Genomic DNA, 21,003 nt, shown 5'->3' with positions numbered 1-21,003 from the left:
AAGAAAAGGGAACAAGGGCTGAAAAGCACAGGGACAGGTAGAGAGACAGGGCAGGAGACGGACAGAGGCACACACGGGGCAGGGACAGAGAGGGGACAGGGACAGGGACAGGGACAGGGACAAAGCCGAACCGAGCGGGACAGGAAAAGGGCAGGAGAGGAGAGGGAGAGGGAAAGGGAGAGGGAGAGGGAGGGCAGGCGCTGAGCTGATCTCCGCCACGGCTGCCGTGGGGGTCTTGGCACGGCCGGGGGCGGCCGCCGCGCAGGGCGGTAGCGGCGGCTTCGCCGGCGCCAGACACGCCGGTACCGGGCGGCACCCTGCCGCGCCCGGGAACAAGGGGACTGCAAGGTGGCGGCGTGCAGCCCCCAGCGCCGCGGGGCCGAGGCGGGGCCGACCCCCCCCGGGCCGCCGGGTCTCTGCAGACACCGCGGCGCTGGGGAGCGCCTGGGGCTGCCGGCGAGAGGGTGCTCGGTGTGCCGGGGCACCCACACCGCCACCCAGCTAGCTCCCCGCTGCGTTTGGTCACCCGGGCTCTCCTGTGCCCTGGCGATGTAGGCTGAGTCCCTGGGCCGGGGCGACCGGGAGTGCCCGCCCGGCCGGCGGGGATGCGCCGTGTCCGGCCGGAGCCGCGCTGCGGCTGCGGGGCCGCCCCGGCTCGGTAGCCCAGCGCCGCAGGTTGCATCCGGACAGCACTTGACCAGCTGTTTTGTGCATTTTCTAATTTCGTGCAGAGCAGGGCAGCGGTCATAGAGGTAATCTGTAGATCCGTGGCTTTAAAGGATAAATTAGAGCATTGGATTTGATCCGTATTGCAGTGGATTAGAGCAACCTCTCCCCCCTCCCCTTCTCCTCCCCCCCCCCCCCTCAATTCACTCCCCCCTCCTCCAGCACCACCTTTTTTCCTCTCATGCAATACCAAAACTGACCCTGCCTGGCAGAGGGACTCTGCTAGGCGAGCAGAGCGGTGCCCACATCGCCGGCACACCGCGGGAGCCGACTCTCCCCTCCAGCCTCCGCAGCCCCTCCGGGGCATCGCTGCTGCAAGTTCCCCGGAGGCAGACGCCGGGGCCGGGGTGCCTCCTCCGGGCGCCGGGGAGCTGTCGCTGCCCACGGGCTGTCCCTTTGCCCCCGCCCGGCCGGGGCCGTGGGGCGGCGGCGAGGGAGAGCGGCCCCCGGAGGGCATTTCCCGGAGGCAACGGGGCCAGGACCCGGCAGGAAATGGAAGGATGAAGTGTGCAGCCGGAGCGGTGATGTTCCTTCTCTCCTTGCTTTCCCCTGCAGGAACGTAATCCACAATGCTAGTTCTCAGGTTGCTCAATGTTGTCGCTCCAGCCTACTTCTTGTGCATCTCCCTAGTGACCTTCGTCCTCCAGATCTTTCTCTTCATCCCCAGCATGTTCAGAGACCCTTCCACCACCCCACTTTTCTCTCCTGCTCTGCTGCATGGGGCCCTCTTCCTCTTCCTCTCAGCTAATGCCCTGGGCAACTACGTCCTTGTGATCCAGAGCTCCCCCGAGGACTTGGGCAAGGGCTTAAACTTGGGCGAAGGAGCCGAAGTGGTGGCGGACTGGCTGGATGGAAGCAGGTCCCCTGGCTCAGGCTTGCCCAGCACTCACTTCTGTAGACTGTGTGCCAGAGTCACCCAGAGGCATGACCACCACTGTTTCTTCACAGGGAACTGCATCGGGAGCAGGAACATGCGAAACTTCATCATGTTCTGCCTCTACACCTCCCTGGCTTGCCTTGACTCCCTGGTGGCAGGCATGGCTTACATTTCTGCTGCACTCTCCATGTCCTTTGCGAACCCACTGGCCTTCCTCACTCTTCTGCCTCACTCCATCAGCCAGTTCTTCTCAGGTAAGGACTCCTTCCTCGGAGATGAGGAGCGTCTTCCTCCTCCAGGGCTCCTGGGGTGGGGGGGACATGAAGTTCCTCGGGTAGATGTGTGTGGGGAGCGGTGGTGGGGAAATGGGCAAGAGGGACAATTGGTCGTGTTTAACAAAGCCCTCTTTGGAGGCCAGAGACAGCTTTTGCAAAGGACTTTGTTTCACCTGAAATAGAGGCTGGGACCCACTCCAGGTTACAGCTACAGCCCTGTTCCTTATGTATTAGGCTCCATAACCAGCTTGCTGGTGACAGAATAGGGATATCTGTCATGCAGGGAGTGTATTGCAATTAGAGAGAGGAGAGGGATTTCACTCACTGTACTGCAGGTGAGGGGGATCTTTTGCCCACTGCAGAGGTGGGAGATCTGTAGGTTTTTGTATCCTACAAGCCTGCAGGTTCCCTGTATGCCATCGGAGATATTCTCTTCATCCAGGTCCACTCACCCTCTCCGCTGTAACCCACCTCCTGCCTCCTGGCAGCACAAACTTACTGAGATCTTGCCATCCTTCTAGCATGGGAGAACTGGGGTTCAGGCAACAGAAACCAAGAGAGGAGTTAATGTGACATGATTAGCCACCTTTCTTGTGACCCCAGTCTGGGACACAAGTCCACAGAGAACCACGGGAAATTATCTGTGCCTGCTCTTTGCAAGAGCTTCACACCAAAATCAAGTATCTTTCTCCTTGTCCTCATCTGTTATCCTTCCTTCTGCTTCTTCCCCTTTCCCCTCTCTCCCTGCCTTTCCATAAATCTCCACAACCCTTCCCCTTCCACCTCCTGATTCAGCTCCCACAAGTCTTTCTCTGCTCTTCCAGCCTTGCCTCTTCACCTTTCAACATACCTTCAAACTCTCCAACTTCAACCCTTTCTCTGTCCAAACTCAAGAGCTAAATAAAACCCGGTCTCAGAGAAGGGAATATGCAGACAGCCTAGACAGTTACTCTGCCCTGAAAGCAACTGCAGAAAAATGCCATTTCCCCCCCTATGCAGCTCATGCCTCGCACACTTAAATCAGCTTTTCTTAGACTAAAATAAGTATCCCATATATTTTAGCTTTGCAGATTCAGCTGAGCTCAGTAAGAAGGGCCTGGAGTCTGTTTTGGCTCATGCACCATCACCAGAAATGTTGATTACGATCTGAGCATGGAGTCTCTGCTGCTGGGGATACAGGAGCCAGAGAGGCCCCAGCTTGCTTTTCAGATTCCAGGCTGGGTTTGCAGGGTTGCCATCTGAAAACAAACAAATATCTCTCTACTTGGCAAATTAGCAGATTTGTCATAGTAATCACTGAGAGACAATAAACATGAAATCCTGCCATGACATTTTTATGGAGTCATTTTTCCAAGTGGAAGAATTTTTGTAAATAATGTTGCATGAGCTTCACTAGCATTAAAACCACTGGGAATGATTTTCCCCTGTGCCTAAGCTCTGCTCAGCACAGCAGCCTGGGAGGGGGAGCAGGGATGTGGGAGGAAATTATCAAGGAATTAGTTCTCTCTCTCTGACTCTGAGGGCTCATCTGCACCGAGCTGGGTCCTGGCATATATTTGAAGAGCCTCTGAAGTGCCCCAGCTCTGGTGTCAGCAACTGCAGTGCCAAAACCAGCATGTGGGCAGCGTTTGAGCGGGACACAATGGGGCTGGGTGCAGGGCTGGGAGCTGGGAGCCAGAACACCCTTGAGAGGCAGCAGCTCCCAGCAGCTCCCAGCAAGCCTCTAGCTCGGCCGGGGTGAAAACTGCTGCCTCATACAGCAAAATACGGGTGCCTGGTGTCTCGGTTGCTTGGGAAGAAGGACCTACTGGGTTTCTTCCAGCACATTTAACCTCCAGTTCAGGAATGAAAAACACAGCCTGGAATAGTTACCTGGAAGGGTTTTTCCACCCAATATTTTTCAGCTAACATAACTATTACTTAAGGGTTGTTGTGGGATCCAAACAGAGCATCGCTACAGCAGGGAAAAAACTTTATCTTTCTTCTTCTCCATCATGCCCTCTGCACTGGAGGAGGAGTAAAGGAGGATGAAGGGTGAATCTGCTGGTCTTATGTCAACTGCGTGTTCCCTGCTTTCACGCTGGGAAAATTTTCATTTGGCTCGTTCTACCCAGGCTGTGCTCGGGCATGGATTTCAGAATCTGACCCAGAGTCTCTAATTTCAGCCTGTGATTCAGCTTTTTTTTGGCATAGATAATGTATGGCAATAAGCTTGAGATCACACCAGGTCAGTTAGAGTGAAAGTGAACCTGAGACTAAAATGGGCTATGGTGATGAAGGACAAATGGAGAGTACTTTTGTAAACACAGGTCAGATTGGATCCGCAAAAGAAATTATAGAAAATGCTTTATGTAGGTAACCTGAAGAAAAGGTTAAAAAAATCATGTAACTAGAAAGCACGGCTCAGATATGCTTAATATTTGCAAGGGGAAACAAGGGTAATTACTTTCTTGATGTTGAATTTCAGCAGCTCATAGAAATAAAGCTTACAGCCGCCTTGCAAAGGCTCTAAAGAAAACAGCCGTCTCTCTCCATACCCCATCTGAACATCAGCTGTAGGAAAGAACAAATGTCTGTCGCACTCTGGCCCAGTAAAAGAGGGGCAGAGAAGCCCATACTTGGCTCTGGGCTTGCTACCTGATAGATTAACTTGTTCCGACAGAATTGGTATGCAGATTTGTCATTATCCTAAGGGGCTTGTTCTTCCCTTGCTGTATTGTATACAAAGCCCACTGAGCTGAATGGGATCTAATGAGAAGGGAAAGATGACATTGCATTTAGGAAGAAAACTGAATGACTCCTGTGCCTTTTTCCAGCAAGGACAATCTCTGAAAGCTCGAGGCTGTAGTCAGTGTCCTTACAAATCATGCTCAGAGGGGCCTGCTGGCTGAGCCCAAAGCTTGACATGATTGGCACGGCTCAGCCCCAATCTCTCACTTACAGCACTGCCAGGTGGAGAAGTCGGGACTCACAGATTGCAAAACCAGATGACACCACCTAATCCGGCCTTCTGTGTAAGAGAAGCAAGGGATGCTTATCCAGCCACCCTCGTACTGAACTTACAACCTGAAGCAGCTACGTACCTGTTTTGGGCAGTACACCTCTGTTGTCCATGCAATCCCTGCTCCAGCAGAATTGCTCTTGTAGGGCCTAAGAGCAACCAGAGCTTTCACCCACCTGAGTCTCTCTGCCCCATGGTCTTCCAGAGGGATGGGAGGATGAGAGCTTTTTCATTTCTAAACGTCGCAGGAACCAGTGAGAGGATGTCAGCTATTTATACCACTATTGACACACATTTAATTTTCTTTGCGTGCTTGTGTGTAAATATGGATGTTTAATAATATACCAATATACACAAAATATGTGTGTACACACTCAGATGCAAACACAGAGAATATTATTTTAATGGGTTTAGAGCTGCCTACGCACTGAAAGGTCACTCAGTGATACCTGCTATTATACTAATATTTTCCAGAAGGAGTTCTAAAATCGTTGTAGAGGAAAGGGCCCACAGAATATTTTTATTTAAACATATTCAGCAGAAATATATACTACAAAAACAGTTGAATTAGGAGCTTCAGACCTGCAAAGTATTTTGAGTATTCTAGCAGCAGCTTTAAAAAAGGAATTTGGATTGTATTTTGGAAAGTTTTCTGTTTCTTGCATTCATATGAAAACTGCCTTTACCCAATGGTAGGAAAGTCATTACTGATTTATTTTTCTCTTTTAACATATTTTTTTATATATATAAAAATATAAATATATAGTGATTTGAGAGAGAAATCCCAAATCTGTCTGCTTACTATTAATGCACACAGTAAGACTTCTGGAAGCATCTACATGCTATAGAACCCACATCTTTTTTCAAAAGGAACCTAGAAATCTTAGATTCGCTGTGATGAGCAGGCAGACCCTTAAATGAATTAACCATTCTTCAAAACAGTGCTGAAGTCTTACAGAAATGTCTCACCTCTGGCTGAATTTGCCCCTGTAATCTAGATCATCACATTAACAGCAAAGGGAGAAGTGTACGGAGACCATAATCATTTTAGTATTTCCCCAGCAGGGTCCATTCCATCAGACGCTACAAAGGAAACAATTTATATAGTTAGAGCAACCAGCCTGTCTTGCTCCTAACTCCCCACTTGTGGCCAGAGAACAGAGGCAGCTCGTCAGTTCTTGGGGCTGAGTGTTACGCTGGCTTGTGAGGCATGTCTAAACTCTTTCTTTTATTGCCCTCCCTCTCCCCGACTCTTGGTCTGCAGGAGCTCTCCTTAGCTCTGAGATGTTTGTCATCCTCATGCTCTACCTCTGGCTTGGGATTGGACTGGCCTGCGCCGGCTTCTGCTGCCACCAGATGCTGCTGATCCTGCGTGGGCAGACGCGGTACCAGGTGCGGAAAGGGATGGTGGTAAGAGCCCGGCCTTGGAGGGAGAACCTGCAAGAGGTCTTTGGCAAGAGGTGGCTGCTAGGGCTTCTCATCCCTGTGCTGAACGTGGGAAGTGACTACCATAGGCAGAAAGAGAAATAAAATCCCTGGGCGTGCGTGTGCATCCCATGCACACAACACCTCCCCTGTTCTCTCCCACTGTCTCCTGGATCACTAAAGAGCTGGGCTACTCCATCTCTCAGGATTGCAGCCTCTGTGGGAGGAAAGGACTGGCTATCAAACAGAATAAATTTAGCATATTAACAAGGAGATCACAAACCATGTAGATGAAGAGATACTGCAGCTTAGTAGTCACATCACTGCACCTGCGTACATGGCAACAGTCTTTGAACTAGCAGAAAAATTAGTCAGCCCCTCCTGTGGCTTTCTGCCTGACTCCTCCAGCCCCCAGCCCCATTAGCCACCCTATAGAGTCCCTAATGAACCGTAGCAGGAGCTTTCAGAGAGCCTAGGCTGCTGCGGTAGACTGCAAAACGAGTGGCTGCTCCTTGGGAGGGTTTTGCAGCGTGCCTTTTTGGCTCTTACATACTTGAGGTAACTTCACAGTACTGAGAAGCCTTTAATGACAGAACTGCAATGCAATCAAGCTGTCCTAGGAGCGGGCTATGCACATGGCTAATGCGGCAGGTAAACCTTCCCTCCACAGGCTAGAAAATCCAGAAGAAAACAGAGATATTCAGAATTTCTCATTTCTGTTCTTGATCTGCTCCCTATGCAATGATGTGTCAGAACTGTAGCTCTGCGACTTATTTTTGGCAGTCCTTTGCCCAATGGCACAGTCCAGGCAAAGACACCCTTCTGTCAGGGAGCAGCAAGCAGATAAATCATGATCAGATGGCGGTACAAGGAGAGGAAACCGCGAAGGTGAATGAAAAGGCTGTGTTTGAGAAGCTGTGTGATGAGGCAGGCTGTGCGTGCCTGGGAGAGAGAGAGAGGGAAGTGTGGACACACAGCGAGCTGTCAGGAGGGTGCCAAAAGCTCTGCTGATGTGTCTGAGCTCTGATGCATCACCCTCTCGCAGGGGGCACCTGCACCATTGGCGCTGTGAAGAGTTAAAAATCCCAGAAGACAGGGAGGTTTTCCAGCCAGTCAGGACGCTTCACTTTGCACTAAAATAAACAAACAAATTTTTACCTCGGACATCCCTGCCACACCGTAGTTATAGGGCAATTCCCTCTCACATTGCTGCAGAGGGGTAAATTCATCCATGTTATAACTCCATTAAGGAGGTTAATGGAATTACTACAGGGATTAATCAGCCTAATGTGTCAGTTGTTTTCTAGCTGCAGCAACAGCCCATGAGATCAGTGCTGAGATCCTACGCTAATAGGTGCCTTAAGAAAGGATACCATGACATCTCTACCAGGATCATAGCACTGGATTCCCCAGCAGCTGCAACAAGAAGCCTCCGTTTTGGCAAACTGCATCAGCTTATGCAGGCTGGATAGGAATCCATTGCGTCTCTTTAACAGGCTGGGGAGTATGCTGACAAGTGAAAAATGTCATTTTTTTCCTTGGAAATATTCTTGGTGCGTCCCAGGTAGGGGAATGCACCTGCTTTCACCCTTGCGTTTCTCACGAGCCAGAACAGAGGCACTGCATTCATTCCTACAGGCTTTGTAACCATCCTTCCCTGCTTCACACTTGTATACACGTTTGGATCAATAACAAACAAAGTCTATTGTGATGAGCAGAGTAACCACGAAAATATACTGGAAAAACCCTTAGCTGGGTAATTAAAACATGTAGGATATACGTCCTTCCACACTGTGTGTGTTCGCATGAATGCACTGCTGTTTCCATGTGTAATACGCTGTATTTTCACTAAGAGTGAACAATAAAAAGTGTTCTGGTTTTTAACATGAGCTGCATTGTGCTTTTTGACAGTTCATTAGCTGTCTCTGTACATTCGTTACAGTATACACACGGACAAGTTGAAAGAAAAAGGATTTCTTTATCATCTTTGCCAATAATTCATCATATTATTTTGGACAAGTCCTTTCACCCTTCCTACTTTAATGCGATGACCAATATAAAATGCATCTAATAACCAACTTGCAGATCCATTCTAATTTCTATTTATAAATTACACTCAACCTCAACTGAAAGCTACAGGAAAATTAAGCTATTATCATTGCCCACAAACAGCATCTCGACATAAATTACTCCTTACTGGCATGATGGCATCAAGGTGAGCAGACAGTCACCTTGTCGCTGGAACCGGAGCCAGCGCCTCATGCCATACACCTCGCCTTGGAAGGATTCCCAGGATTATTCTTATTCCACAGACTGGTTGATCCAACTTTTTTTCCCTATACATCTAAAGGCAACAGGCTCCCAACATTTCAGCCAGCAGCTTCCTCACGTCAGCAGAAATTATGGTTTGACACCCTCGCCCTCTGCTTTTGACGTTTGATTGACACTGCAGCCCTGGGCAGCTCGTGGCACTGTTGCCTGCTGCCACGCTGCCTCAGGCTGTAAGCTCTTCGGGGCCGCACGCTGAGACGGGCACAACCAACTCAGAGTTTCGGTGGGCCGTTCTGCAAGGACAGCCCCCACGCAGCACAACAGGATTAGTTGTCCATGAAGCCTGTTGCCTTTTCACACCAGGGCTGGATCACGCCTGGCCCCTGTGTCTGTCCTCACCACAAAGTCTCGGTCCTTGCTGAAGCACAGAGAGATGCCAGTTTGAGTAACTGCAGCACAGTTCCGCACAATTACTCTTCCTGTCAGACACCCGTGTTCCTGGCTGTAAATCGCTGCATCGCCATTTCATGCAGCTAAACGGTTCCTTTGTGGCAAAACTACTGGATTTCAGCGGTAGTGGTGGGACTTTCAGATGGATACAACCTTTACAGCTATGATCCTCTGGGATGAAAAGTGCTATAAAAATGTAACATTAGACTGACCCTGTATATTGGCTTATTTCTCTGCTCATTCCCGTGTGTGGACTGCCCTGTTTGGAGTATAGTGTAGTGGTTCTGCAGGAACAGTTGAAGGCAGCTCTTTAATTATCCAGCTGCCCTGACATCCCTTCCTTGTCATACCTGTGCATCCACTTACAGAAATCCTTGGCAAGAAAATGTAACAGGGCTCAACAACTGTGAACAGAACCCTTGCTCTTAGCTGTGATTTAGTAAATGAAGGCTGAGCTCAATGGCAATGTCACAAATTCTAAATCTATTCAATGGCTCTAAAGTTTTATAAGGATAAATAATAAAAGCTTCTAATTTTCTGTGCTTAGACAGCCATTACTTATTATTTACATTTTATGGAATAGCAGCTGTAATAGCAAATATATTTTGGAACATGATTTCTTGTGACAACGTCTAAATACATATAAGGTTTTAAAAATAAACACTTAGGTCTTCTCTGGCTTTGGAAAATCAGATGAGCATAATTTCTTCCCTGATAGTGCTAGTGGCTGAAGTAAAAGCTCCTTGTTGCTTAGTGGCTTTTTTATTTTAAGTGCAGCTACCTGAAAAAAATGGTGCCACCTCTAAGGTCTCAGAAGTCTTTGCAATGATAGGATAGAGCAAACGAGGGGATGCAATTGTGAAGTAAACCGGAAGAAGTCTGTTCTTATGTATAGTAAGAATCTCATACAAAATAAGAAGTAGATGTTTTTCCTCTTCATACCACGTTATTCAGCAGCCCTCAAGGCCTACATGCAAAAGATCTTCATTGGATATCCTCAGAGGATACAGAGTTAAAACATGAAGAGTTTCAAGTAATAAGGCCCAGGGAACATAGGAGAAAAGATGACGTGAAATAGCATTTATCTTATTTAAGAAATAGCCAACTCAAGGGAGATTATCACAATCTAAAAATACTTGCAAGGAGACAGAATAACTGGATGAGGAGACTCATTAACTGTAAGGAGACAGCTGGAGGACAGGCAGTCCTGGACTGAGAGAAAGAAAAGCCGAGGTCAGAGCTTAGGGCATCTATCTTTAAAACAGTCAGAAGAGAGCAATCAGAGAAAGTGGCCCCAGTGAGAGCAGAAGTGAGTTGACATTGGTAGGGATGATGCACTGAGAGCCATCAGGCGGTAGGAGGTATCACAACAGAATTCAAGTTATCTTCATTGATTGTTGACTGAATGGACGCAAAGAAAGCCCAGACTGAGAAAAGTCATCGCTAATCACTTTCTGCACAAAAACCCTCAAAGCCTCAGCAGAGCCAAAAGAATTTTTCTCTCTTGCACAGCAAATGATGTTACAAGCAGGAGGTGCATGGGTAGAAGTCATGAGTAGCAACAGCCGAGTCTATATAGTTCTCTTCGAGTTATTTAAAGACTAGCCAGAACTATCATGGTTGGAGTAAAGCAATGACCTACTTGTTCAATATAAATAAATAAAGGGAGAAGAAAATTTAAAGCATATGTGGAGTCTCTGTGCCCTGCTAGATATTTAAATGAATGGAAACACAATGTCAGACAACTTACATTAACAAACAGTAAGATGCTCTTTAATAACTACCTGTCCACATGTGGGTTCTCTGCTCTTCCGGCTCTTTTCCAGAAAGCCAGGGGAATAAAGAGTCCTTGGAGATTACAGGAAAAGTCAGCAAATAGGGACCAGTTAGTGCTTCAGTCCTCTTATGGAGCCGTCCAGCCAGCAGCCTTGTCTTCATTACACCAGAGGCTGTAGTATAGGTTGTCCTACTGAATCTAACTGGCAAGTGAAGTCAGAGCTCAGGTAGGCCAGTCCCATGTCCCTTAAGGCTTTTGGAGCCAGCATCTTCTGTCTTCCCAGATGTTTACAAATAAAAAATGCAAGTTCTCAAGTACTACTGTCACATGCTGTTTGCACAGTGCCTTATTTAATATGTTGCCAGACACCTTAATCGTAGTTCCAGAATTGCTATCAATTAAAAATAAAGGGAGCATGTTGATCAGTTTACTTCAAAAGAGGCAAAGTGGTGGATGGCAATAGCAAGCTCTGCGTGTGAAAGTTTCGTTTGTCTGCTACTGGTTTTCTAAACACTGCTGTTAATCTACCTTGATCTTGAATAGTTATCAACTTGGGTTTCCTGTGATTCCTGTATATCCAGCAACTCAGGGGAATGCACAGCCTCTGGCACGTATTTCAGCGGGTTTGCTCGGTCTATCTTTACCACCAATCATTCCCAGATTCACGTTATTTTCATGCCTGACCGGAAAATTTCCATTAGATGCCAGGTCAGTCTTCTAGCTACTTGTGTTGGATAAGAGAGGAAAACATGAACCTACATATCATCAGACTGCTGAAAATATGATAGATTGGTTTGCCATCGCTACACCCTTAAGAATCTTATATATTCACTGGGCAATGTGGTTAACATAGTGGACCCACATGAGCATGCCCTAGGAGTTAACAAGCAACTGCTGAATGCAGCCTTGTCACAGAGGCTGTTATCAAGGAATGATGTTATCATCCAGAACTGCTTGAGACCACAGATGAGCTTTATGGTCAGTGACAGAAAAACAAGAGACAGATCCAGCACTGTCAGCCAGGACTCCTAGTGGTTTATGATTGCTGGGAGAAAATTGTTGACCAGTACAACATAAGCGATCTTTGTAGGTCTAAACATGAACTGCCAAAGTCAAGCAGGTCCACAAAGTCCAGATGCTATGGAAGCTGCTTTGAGAAAAACTTGAAAATACCATTACCTAAAGGAGAAAGTGTTTCACTAAGAACTTCCAAGCACTCAATGCTAAGATCAATGTTTTGAGCAATGGAAGTTCCTTCAAGACTTGGAGAACCTGACCCTCTACTGACAACTTTCAAATATCAGTTCTTTATTAATCTCCACTGAGTTTGATATTCCAGGCTGTCACTAGATGGTCTCCCAAAACATCCAGTGCTAAATTACATGAGTGGTTTATACAATACTGAAGACCACCATAGGTCCTCTCAGTAGCATGTATCGATACTATGATTTTCTTTACCAGGGAACACTCAGTGAGATGGATTTGTCTCAGAAAACCTTGATTAATCCAGCAGTTTATTACACTAAACAAAACTTGATTGAGATTTTGGAAGTGTAATTGTCAAGGCAAAGAACTTTTCCTTTTCTCTTCAAGCCACAGTATAGGGTATAAAAAAATCTTTTGGACACATCTATCCATGTCTCTAAACTAGTATGCACTAGACTGCAATTTTATGAGTGCTCTATCTGTGTTCCCTTATACTTCCATTGTCACTAACCATCCAAGGAAATAAGCCAATTTGTGAATATGAAATCATGAAAGAAGGCACAAGGAAATAAAGGGACTGGCTGTAGAAAGCAAAAGGTGGCAACAAAGTTCTACTAAGCTATCAGCAATATAGTTCATGGAGATCTAAAATCTCTTTTAAAGCCTCTGGAAACAAAGCTCCAAAAAATTCAAAATATTTTTCATGCCAGGAGGAAAGCTGAAATTTCAAATGAAACTGTAAGACCCAGCTTCTGGCTCCCAGAGCTGGAGTGTTTTCCAGGTGTATGAATTCAGCCCACCACCACTTCAGATCACTCCATTCCTTCAGGGTAATCAGGTGTTTCAGCAATTTGTCTGTATAATCAATACAGCTGGCAGGCACAGTCAGCCTGGGCAGAGCCCATGTCCTGCAGCAAGAGATGCCATCAGCTCAGAATGAAATGTTTCTATCCAGGCTGTCAACAGCACACTAAAAGCCCCTTAGCTCAGGCAAGGATCTTTCACGTCACACAGAAGCTTTCTATCAGATCCAGGTTTGAGGCAGAAGAAATTCTGTAGTCAAGCTGGAGGCAAACACCACATCTCTCCCCTTGACAATCTCTTTTTGGCTTTGTGTACTGACTACTCCTCAGGAACTAATTTGGCCAAAACTTGTCCGGCATCATCCAGTCAGCTATTGGCATCTTTTGGGAAAGGATGAATTTCAGCGGAAGCTCATTAGGATATGTATTATGTTGATGGGAAAAGAGTAAGAAAGTGTTGAAATATATGAAGGAGCGTGCCAATCCAGCCTACAAATTACAGCATGATGGACAAACTCAATATGAGCCTGCAGAATAAGATGGCAGCATTTCAGACTGCATATGAAGATGAACTTGAAGCAAAAAAATACAATAAACCTTTTCCATGGTGTTCTGATGCAATAAAGACACAGAATATTATATTCAGCTTTGCCTTCATTAGTCAAACCAGATGGAGTTCACAGAAAAGCCATAAATGATTAAGAAGCTGAGAAATGGATTTATAAGAGGAAAAAATGGTTATATTTGCCTAGCTTGGGTAACTACAGCCAAAGTGGATGTGAGGAAAATGTGGTAACCCTCCATGTATTTTGGAAGGTAGGAGAAATAATTCTTGTTAGATAAACAAGCATCAACTAGAAATAGAGTTCAATTCAAGAAAAGGAAATGACATGTTAACAGGTCAGGAAATACTTCCAAACAGCAGTTCTTCCACTGTCAGCCTTTAGAATAAGCTTAGGTTGGAGAAGCTGAGATCTTCAAATCTGGGGAGCTACAGAACCGAACTACAAGCTCAGTGAACAGGGAACTGCCCTCTGTTGCTTGAAAACAGCAGGGAAAAATAAACCAGAGAAGCTGCCACTTTTTACCTAGACAGTTGCCCAAGCTTAAGCCAAGAGGAGCTAGATACTGATCATAATCACCTGGGATTTGTTTGTATTATTATGACCCTTTTCTATTCTACATTGCACTTCTTGCCATCTCAGCCGGCTTCAAAATATTTATTAGTACTAGTGCTTTATTCAATAGAAGTAACATGAAATACAAATAGTTGTGCAAATAAAGTAATTATATATAGGTGATATGTGTTGAAAAAAGCACAAACCAGTGTTTTGATCTTCTCTTTATAAGCATGGGATTAGAGCACGTGATTCCCACATGGCTTCTGTTTGTAAATGCTACAGCAATGATTGACAGATGGCAGAGAACGTCACAATTTTATATCCCTAAAGTAGTTTTCTGTTCAATGATGAGTTATGGTGATATTTCTCAGCATTTCAATAGGACTAACAGACACACAGACCGCTTATGTTTTTACCCTCTTTCAAGTACTGCCAGAATGACCACTCGGTAAACTGAAGAAAACATATCTATATTTCTATTTGATTTTTTTTAACCTTGAAATGAAGTTAAGTATGTTAACTTCCCATAACACAACTTTCAGATGGTGTGGAGAAACATTGCCAAGTAAGAACTTCTGGAAATGTCAGGATCGTAATAGAGCAGCTACATAAATACATGCAAACTGAGATGTCATAGTAGATTTAAGATCACTTTTGAATTCTGACATAATTTTAAGATATTCTTTTTCTTCTTTACTCTTGCTCCATCTTCCTCTCCTTCCAAATCTAATACAGGGAAACATTTTTAATAAAACATAGCAGGTCATATAGAAAAGATTTATGTAGAAGAATTGGGAGACCTTCACAGTATCTGGGAAATAGCAAAGAGGAGAAAGTAGACATTTCATCAGCTCAGCTATTATTATTTATGAATCCACCAGAATGACCTTTTATCCTTGTTTGATCAAATTTACTTACTGAAACCCCAGTGGAAATGTAGCCAATACATAATTTAAGTTTCCAGCAAAAGCCTAAAATTAAGGTTTACATTTAAGTCAAAGTGTTAAGAGGCTCTGTGGATTTTCACTCCCCATAGGAAGTCCCTGAGGCGTAGAAACATTACTCTGGCGGTCAGAAGTCTCCAGCACTACATCAGAGAAAGTAATCCCTTTGCAGTTAACTAGCCAAACATCAAGTCTTTTAACAAGCGTGAATTTGGGGAGGAATGCTCAATCACTTGGGTTATATAGGTGCACAAATATCAAGACTGTGCCCCTAAAGTTTCTTCAAGGCATACAAAAATTCCACTCATTAATGCACTACTGCAGATTACAAGCCATCTGAGAGAATTATAAATCTTTATGCTGTCTTGAAAGTCAGTCCTTATAAATCCTATGTCCTCATCTTTTTCACCTCGGGCTTTGACAAATTCCAGTGTCTCTCCAACAAAATTGTGCAAACTATGTAAACACCTGCAAGCAAGTGGGACAGAAGCTCTGTGAAGACACAACAATGAAAATACTCAGTCCTGCTAGTTGCAGAGCACTGTAGCTCAGTCCAGGAAAAAAGATTTGAGCATATTCTTAGCTTCAAGCATAGACATAGTCCCATAACTACAGCTGCACTACTCACACCCTTCATTTTACTCATCTGTTTCTCAGTTCTGTTGGTTAGACTGCAGTACTCCATGTCTTCCAGGACTGCATTGAGGGTATTTTTCGGATTTCAAATATTGTAACTTTTTAGATATGAAAGTGTAATATCTGATAAGCCTCCAGGCTTTTAACCCCAGTTTCACATGCTGCATTACTACAGTTACATGAACAGGTTTACATGCTGGGGAGGAAAATGACATGCGTGGGCATAAATTAATACGAGTGGGGCAAAACAGATGTCTGCTTACAGCGCGAAAGGGGTTTTTTTGTGTCTGCAATATAGCTAGCTAACACTCTCTCCATTCCCCTAGCCTTATCGACCTTGAGATATTTATAAAAATTTCCATGGATAGGCATAGAAGTAGAGATTTTAGACCCCAATATTCCTTCCTGTCAGTTTTCCAAACCATAAGGAACCAGTCTTTATACTCACCTGTGGAATTACATCAGGGGAAATTAACCCAGTGAGTATATAATTTAATTTTTTAACATGAAACAAAATGTACATTAGTATAACCACATAGATGCTCAGCCTTTATAAAATCCAGCACCAGAACCATGACAGCCCACAGCCATGACTTGTAATAGATACCAATATTGCAATTCTTATACAAGAAGCTCAAAGCACTTTATAATAGGGAACAAGTATTGCTTTTCTCATTTTACAGCTGAGAAGATCAAAGCGTCTCCTCCAAGGTGAGACAAGGAACAAAGCCTGGGGCCATCTCAATTCCAACCATATGTTATTGTTTGAATTATTGCACGCAGCAGTAGCAATGCCGGTGCCAAGAACTTTTGAGCTGGGTGTGATTTGCAGGATTAAAGCCACAAACTTAAGCCTACAGCATATTTTTTGGCTGGAGGAAAGAGGAAGGGAGAAGAGCAAGCACTCAATAAAAGCAGCGAGTTCATCTCCACCATCAAGATACATTTCAGCTTATACATCTAGATCAAATGGGAAAAAATAATCCTTGTGCTTACAAATACACTGTTCAGATTTTTAAAAAGGAACCTGGAAAACAGGTGTAGGACACTGTGTGTGGATGGTTACCTTAAAATCTATTTTCACACATCTGTGAGAAAAATACTTGGTAACCTTACTATTCAGTATTCTTTGCCTTTGCCTTTGTTCTCCTTCTCCTTTACTAAGAGCTGCCACCTACTTATGGTATTAATTTAGTGGAATTTACTTCATCTTTTTCCACTTTATTCCCCTCAAAGTGCTGAGATTTTAGGCGTCAGCCATATGGCAACCAGTTCCTCACTCAAAGTTCTCTTATTTTATCTTCTACCTGATGTGACTGTAGAAAAGGAATGGAAAATTACAGTGCATTGAGAACAGCGTATGATTTAAAACAAATATTTTGTCATGCCAAGGAAATACTGAATAACAATAGCAATCACTAAAACAAGATTGAGAGCTGATACTACACATCATAAACATCACACCTACATCAAGATCTTTTTTGAGTTAATGAGAAAGAGACTAGGGCAAATCTCAAAAAGAAGGTAGAAGTCCAAAAGCATATGTTAGACATGTCAGTGCTAATGGCACTTGTTGGATGTTAGTTATGTGAACACAATTGTGAATATCAATTTCATTTCAGGTTAGAGCAGTTCTGACTTAGAGCTTGTGTGCCATGGAAATGTATAAGAGTCCAAGAAGAATTGAGTGCTGCTATATTTGTTCTCATCCCAAACAGAAACAATTTCAGGCAAATAGAGACTTATTTTCAGTCACATTTATATTTTGAAGGGACCTAAAATGGATGTAGTAGGCCATTTATTGAAAAATGATGTGCTAAGGACTGATCTTGCTTCAGAACAGGGTGTGATTAAAGAAATTACAAAAGCATTCCTAAAGTTAAGCTAAGCTGTGGAGAACAACGGGGTGTTTTCCTCCCTTCCCCATACTAATGTGAGATGCAGACAGTGACCCGTTACTGTTATTGTCATTATTTTTTAAGAGGTAATAGTGAATCTTTGCAGGACTACTGAGCATTTGATCGTTACTCAACCAACTGCCAGAACAGCGAGACGAAACAAGCGTGCGGGCGCTCCCCTGAGGTGTTCACCTGTGGATAAACAGATGTTATAATGACATGGAACAGGAAAAGTGATATTGGGGAGTAATCTCGCCCCCAGAAATTCAGGATTTTTATTTTATTGACATTCATCTGCTTCCACTCACCCAACTAAGCTTACTGATAACCTGATGGCTGTAGTGTCTCAGGCTGGTAGGTGTGTAGGTGCTGGAGAAGCAGTGGACTTTGAGAAAAAGCAAGCCTTCGAAACTATGCTTCCCATAATTTTGCTGGTTCTGGGATCAGGCAGAGGCAGAGCCTCATTCTGCTTCGCCTAACATCACTGTTTTAAGGTGGGCTGTGGAAAAAACGAACAGGGTAACAATTTTAATGTGCAGGAAAGTTTTATCTTTGCATCCCAGCCTTTCAAATAGACCCTTTGGCTTTGGCCATCAGGCACACATCCAGAGTGCCCAGCTTCATTTTGAACTGCTAGAAACTAGTCAGGGCTGTTGGTGTATCTGTGCACCAAGATTTCACTCTGCACAGTATTGCCTCTCTAACTACAACGGTCTCCACCCAAACGCTGCCACTGCAGACCACAAGCACTACAGCAATAGACCTTCAGTGTAGTTCACCACTCTGCTCCGTTCCAGTTTGGGCTGGCTGCAGCTCCCATTATACATCTGGAGGCGTTTCAGTATTCAGATGATTATCCTCAAGGTCAGACTTGCCCTCCTTGCACAATTTGTGTGGAAACAAATGTTTTGGAATTCTTTCTGGCCATTTCTCACACAATTGATGTCAGCAACCCACTTTCAGAGTGTTCTCAGAAAGCATTATCGCGTAAGCATGCTACAAGCATGGTCAGCAATAAGATGTTGAACAGTGGGAGCCAAATTCACTTTGATGAAGACTACCCTATTCTGACTTCCAAGCATGTTTGGACATGTTGTATAGCATTATCATTTGCATGGGAGACAATACTTAGCAAGAATACAAAACAATAGGCATTGTTAACATTCACTGTGGGTAAAACAGCTTTCCTACTGTCTACTCGTATTTCACACTTTCCACACTAAACACTGCTCATCTCACAAAATAGTCATTGCATTGAACTCTGCCTCTGGCAAATGCAAAACAAGGCCTATCTGGCACAGCAATGTTTTGAACCAAACAAAACCCTTATTTTTTTTTTTTTTAATTAGAGTTTTTAGGGATATGGAGAAAAAATGGCATTTGTACTCATTGAGCTAGCAATTTTCTCAGGAGATGCTGTTTCATCCTCACTTACTCAGGAGCTCTCTATTAGTCTCCTCCTCCATCACAGATGATTGAGCAATTTCGGCTATGCAGGCTTCTGCTTCTTCAGCATGCGGTGATGGAACCATTCATCAAAGTTGGGGTCCTGTTTCCTGTACAGACAACCCAAAACAGTCCAGGAGAAGGGGATGAGGGTAAAGGGAAATAACATCTTCCCCCACCCCCACAGTCCAGACTATTTCCATAGTGCTTGAGATTCACTGAAAAATGAATGCTATGACTAATGCCGCAAAACACTAAGCTTCCAGCCAAAATACATTTTCATTTCCAATAAAAACACAGGAGTTTTCCATTGAAAACACATAAATTTTTCAAGCAGTCCTATCTATTAAAAAACAATAAGGATTGGTTTTCAGTCTGTTACTGGATTTCTTAGTCTTGGTAAATATAAGTGGCCTAAAAAAACCCCTTACTACTGCTATGGAGAAAAGGTAAGATTGCCTAAGTGGGTATGGTAAGAGGCATTCCAGTTCCATTAAACTAACTCAATTAATTTAATCACAATAAGAATGAGAAGAAAATAATAAAGAAGTTGATGAAAGTCCCCTTTTGGCCCTGGAAAGCCCACTTTTCCTCCATTTCTTAAAATGTACAAGATGCAGAAGAAAGCTTTATGCTGGCAGCGCTCCATTTCAAGCTGGAAATTATATTGCTGCAGTGCAGAATGGCAAAAGCATTTCACAAAAATTTGTTAAGCACTTAGAAAAAAGCCAGATGTATTCCTCTCATATCATGACAGCGGCTTGATTTCCACTTCAAGAAGTAAATCAGGACATTTTAAACAACAGTTATTAAACATTTTAAAGTCAGCAAGTCTGAATAAGTTGTGATTGAAAATTTAACAGGAGCTAACCAAGAAGCTCTCTGGACAATCAATACTATTTCAATGAATTTCAGACCACTAGGAGAAATTTCAGAGGACTGAGGGGACAGAAGAACTAATACAGCATCAGCTTTTCAGTGAATAGGTACATAGATTGGACAACTGAGAGAAAATAACGGAATAACCCATAATTTTTGATTAATCAAGGACATAGCAAAAATAATTGAAATTAATGAAGCTTATATGAAATAGAGATGGTCAAATAAAACTGACTCATTTTGATGAACTAGAATTAAAAATTGGTTGAGGACAAAGCAAACACAGATATAATATTTGTACTTCTGATGGGCACTTAAAAGTGTGCCAGATGACACAGACTGAAGCCAGATTATACAATATAAACCAGATGGTGTGACATGCATTACAACTATGGTTTCTGAACTCTGTATAGTCTATTAAATACTACTCTTATTTTGAAAATGGTATAAAATTGGTTCTTGATTGTGACATTCCAATTATTCAAAATAATTGTAAACAATACAACATAAAATTACCTTTAAAATCTAAAGATAAAAAAGTTTTGAGGGAGGGAAGCAGAGGTAACTAATGAATGCAATTGGTCATTTATTAAAAACAGCTTGTTTTGCTTTCTGGCTGCAAACTGCATTCAAAAAGTATGGAAACATACTTAAAGGACAAGGGTTCACCAACCACAGAAGCAACTTGTCCAAGGATGACTTAGACTTCCAATCCCATACCACGGCCAAGGCTGCTATAAAAATGAGGCAGAGTAGCAATAGGGAGGGTTGATATTGTACAACTGCTTTAGCAATCCTGTTTTGCTATTGTTAGTGTTATAATTAAAAATGCATTTAAACAATTTTAAAGGATCCAAAGAAGAGTGCCACAGATGAATAAAGGATTCAAAAGATTTGAGAGCTTAATCAGTTACTTCAAAAAAAAGAAAACTGAAGAATTACTTGTTCAGTTTGTAAATGCCTACAGTGAAAACAGCAATGTCACAGCATGCACTTCCTTTTAGCAGACAAAAGGCAAAAGATCTGACAGCTGGATACTGAAAGATGACAAATTCAGGCTCAATATGAAAAGCACATTTTTAACAGTAAGTAATTACATTTTTAACAATTTGGGTGGATGCTTCATCGTTAGGAGCTTTCAGATCAAAGCAGGATGTTCCTCTAAAAACATGCTTTAGTTCAAACAAGAATTTGAGGAAGTCTTGGAAATTGTGCCCTGCAAGAGAGCAGACTGAACACATCACATCTCCTTCTGAATCAGATTACAC

The 21,003-nt window shown here is 43.8% G+C and overlaps 1 protein-coding gene across 1 annotated transcript; it reads left to right on the top strand.

The window, feature by feature from the left end:
- The first annotated feature begins 289 nt into the window (after nt 1-289).
- Nucleotides 290-8,185, top strand: ZDHHC22 (zinc finger DHHC-type palmitoyltransferase 22). Its single transcript, XM_054827023.1, has 2 exons — nt 290-1,857; nt 6,144-8,185. The coding sequence occupies exons 1-2, from the start codon at nt 1,296-1,298 to the stop codon at nt 6,407-6,409; spliced, it is 828 nt and encodes a 275-aa protein (XP_054682998.1). The 5' UTR covers nt 290-1,295; the 3' UTR covers nt 6,410-8,185.
- The last annotated feature ends 12,818 nt before the right edge of the window (nt 8,186-21,003 follow it).

Source organism: Grus americana, chromosome 5 (genome assembly GCF_028858705.1).
Source record: "Grus americana isolate bGruAme1 chromosome 5, bGruAme1.mat, whole genome shotgun sequence".
NCBI lineage: Eukaryota > Metazoa > Chordata > Aves > Gruiformes > Gruidae > Grus > Grus americana.
The sequence above is the reverse complement of the archived record's forward strand: the minus strand, read 5'-3'. Positions and strand labels throughout refer to the sequence as shown.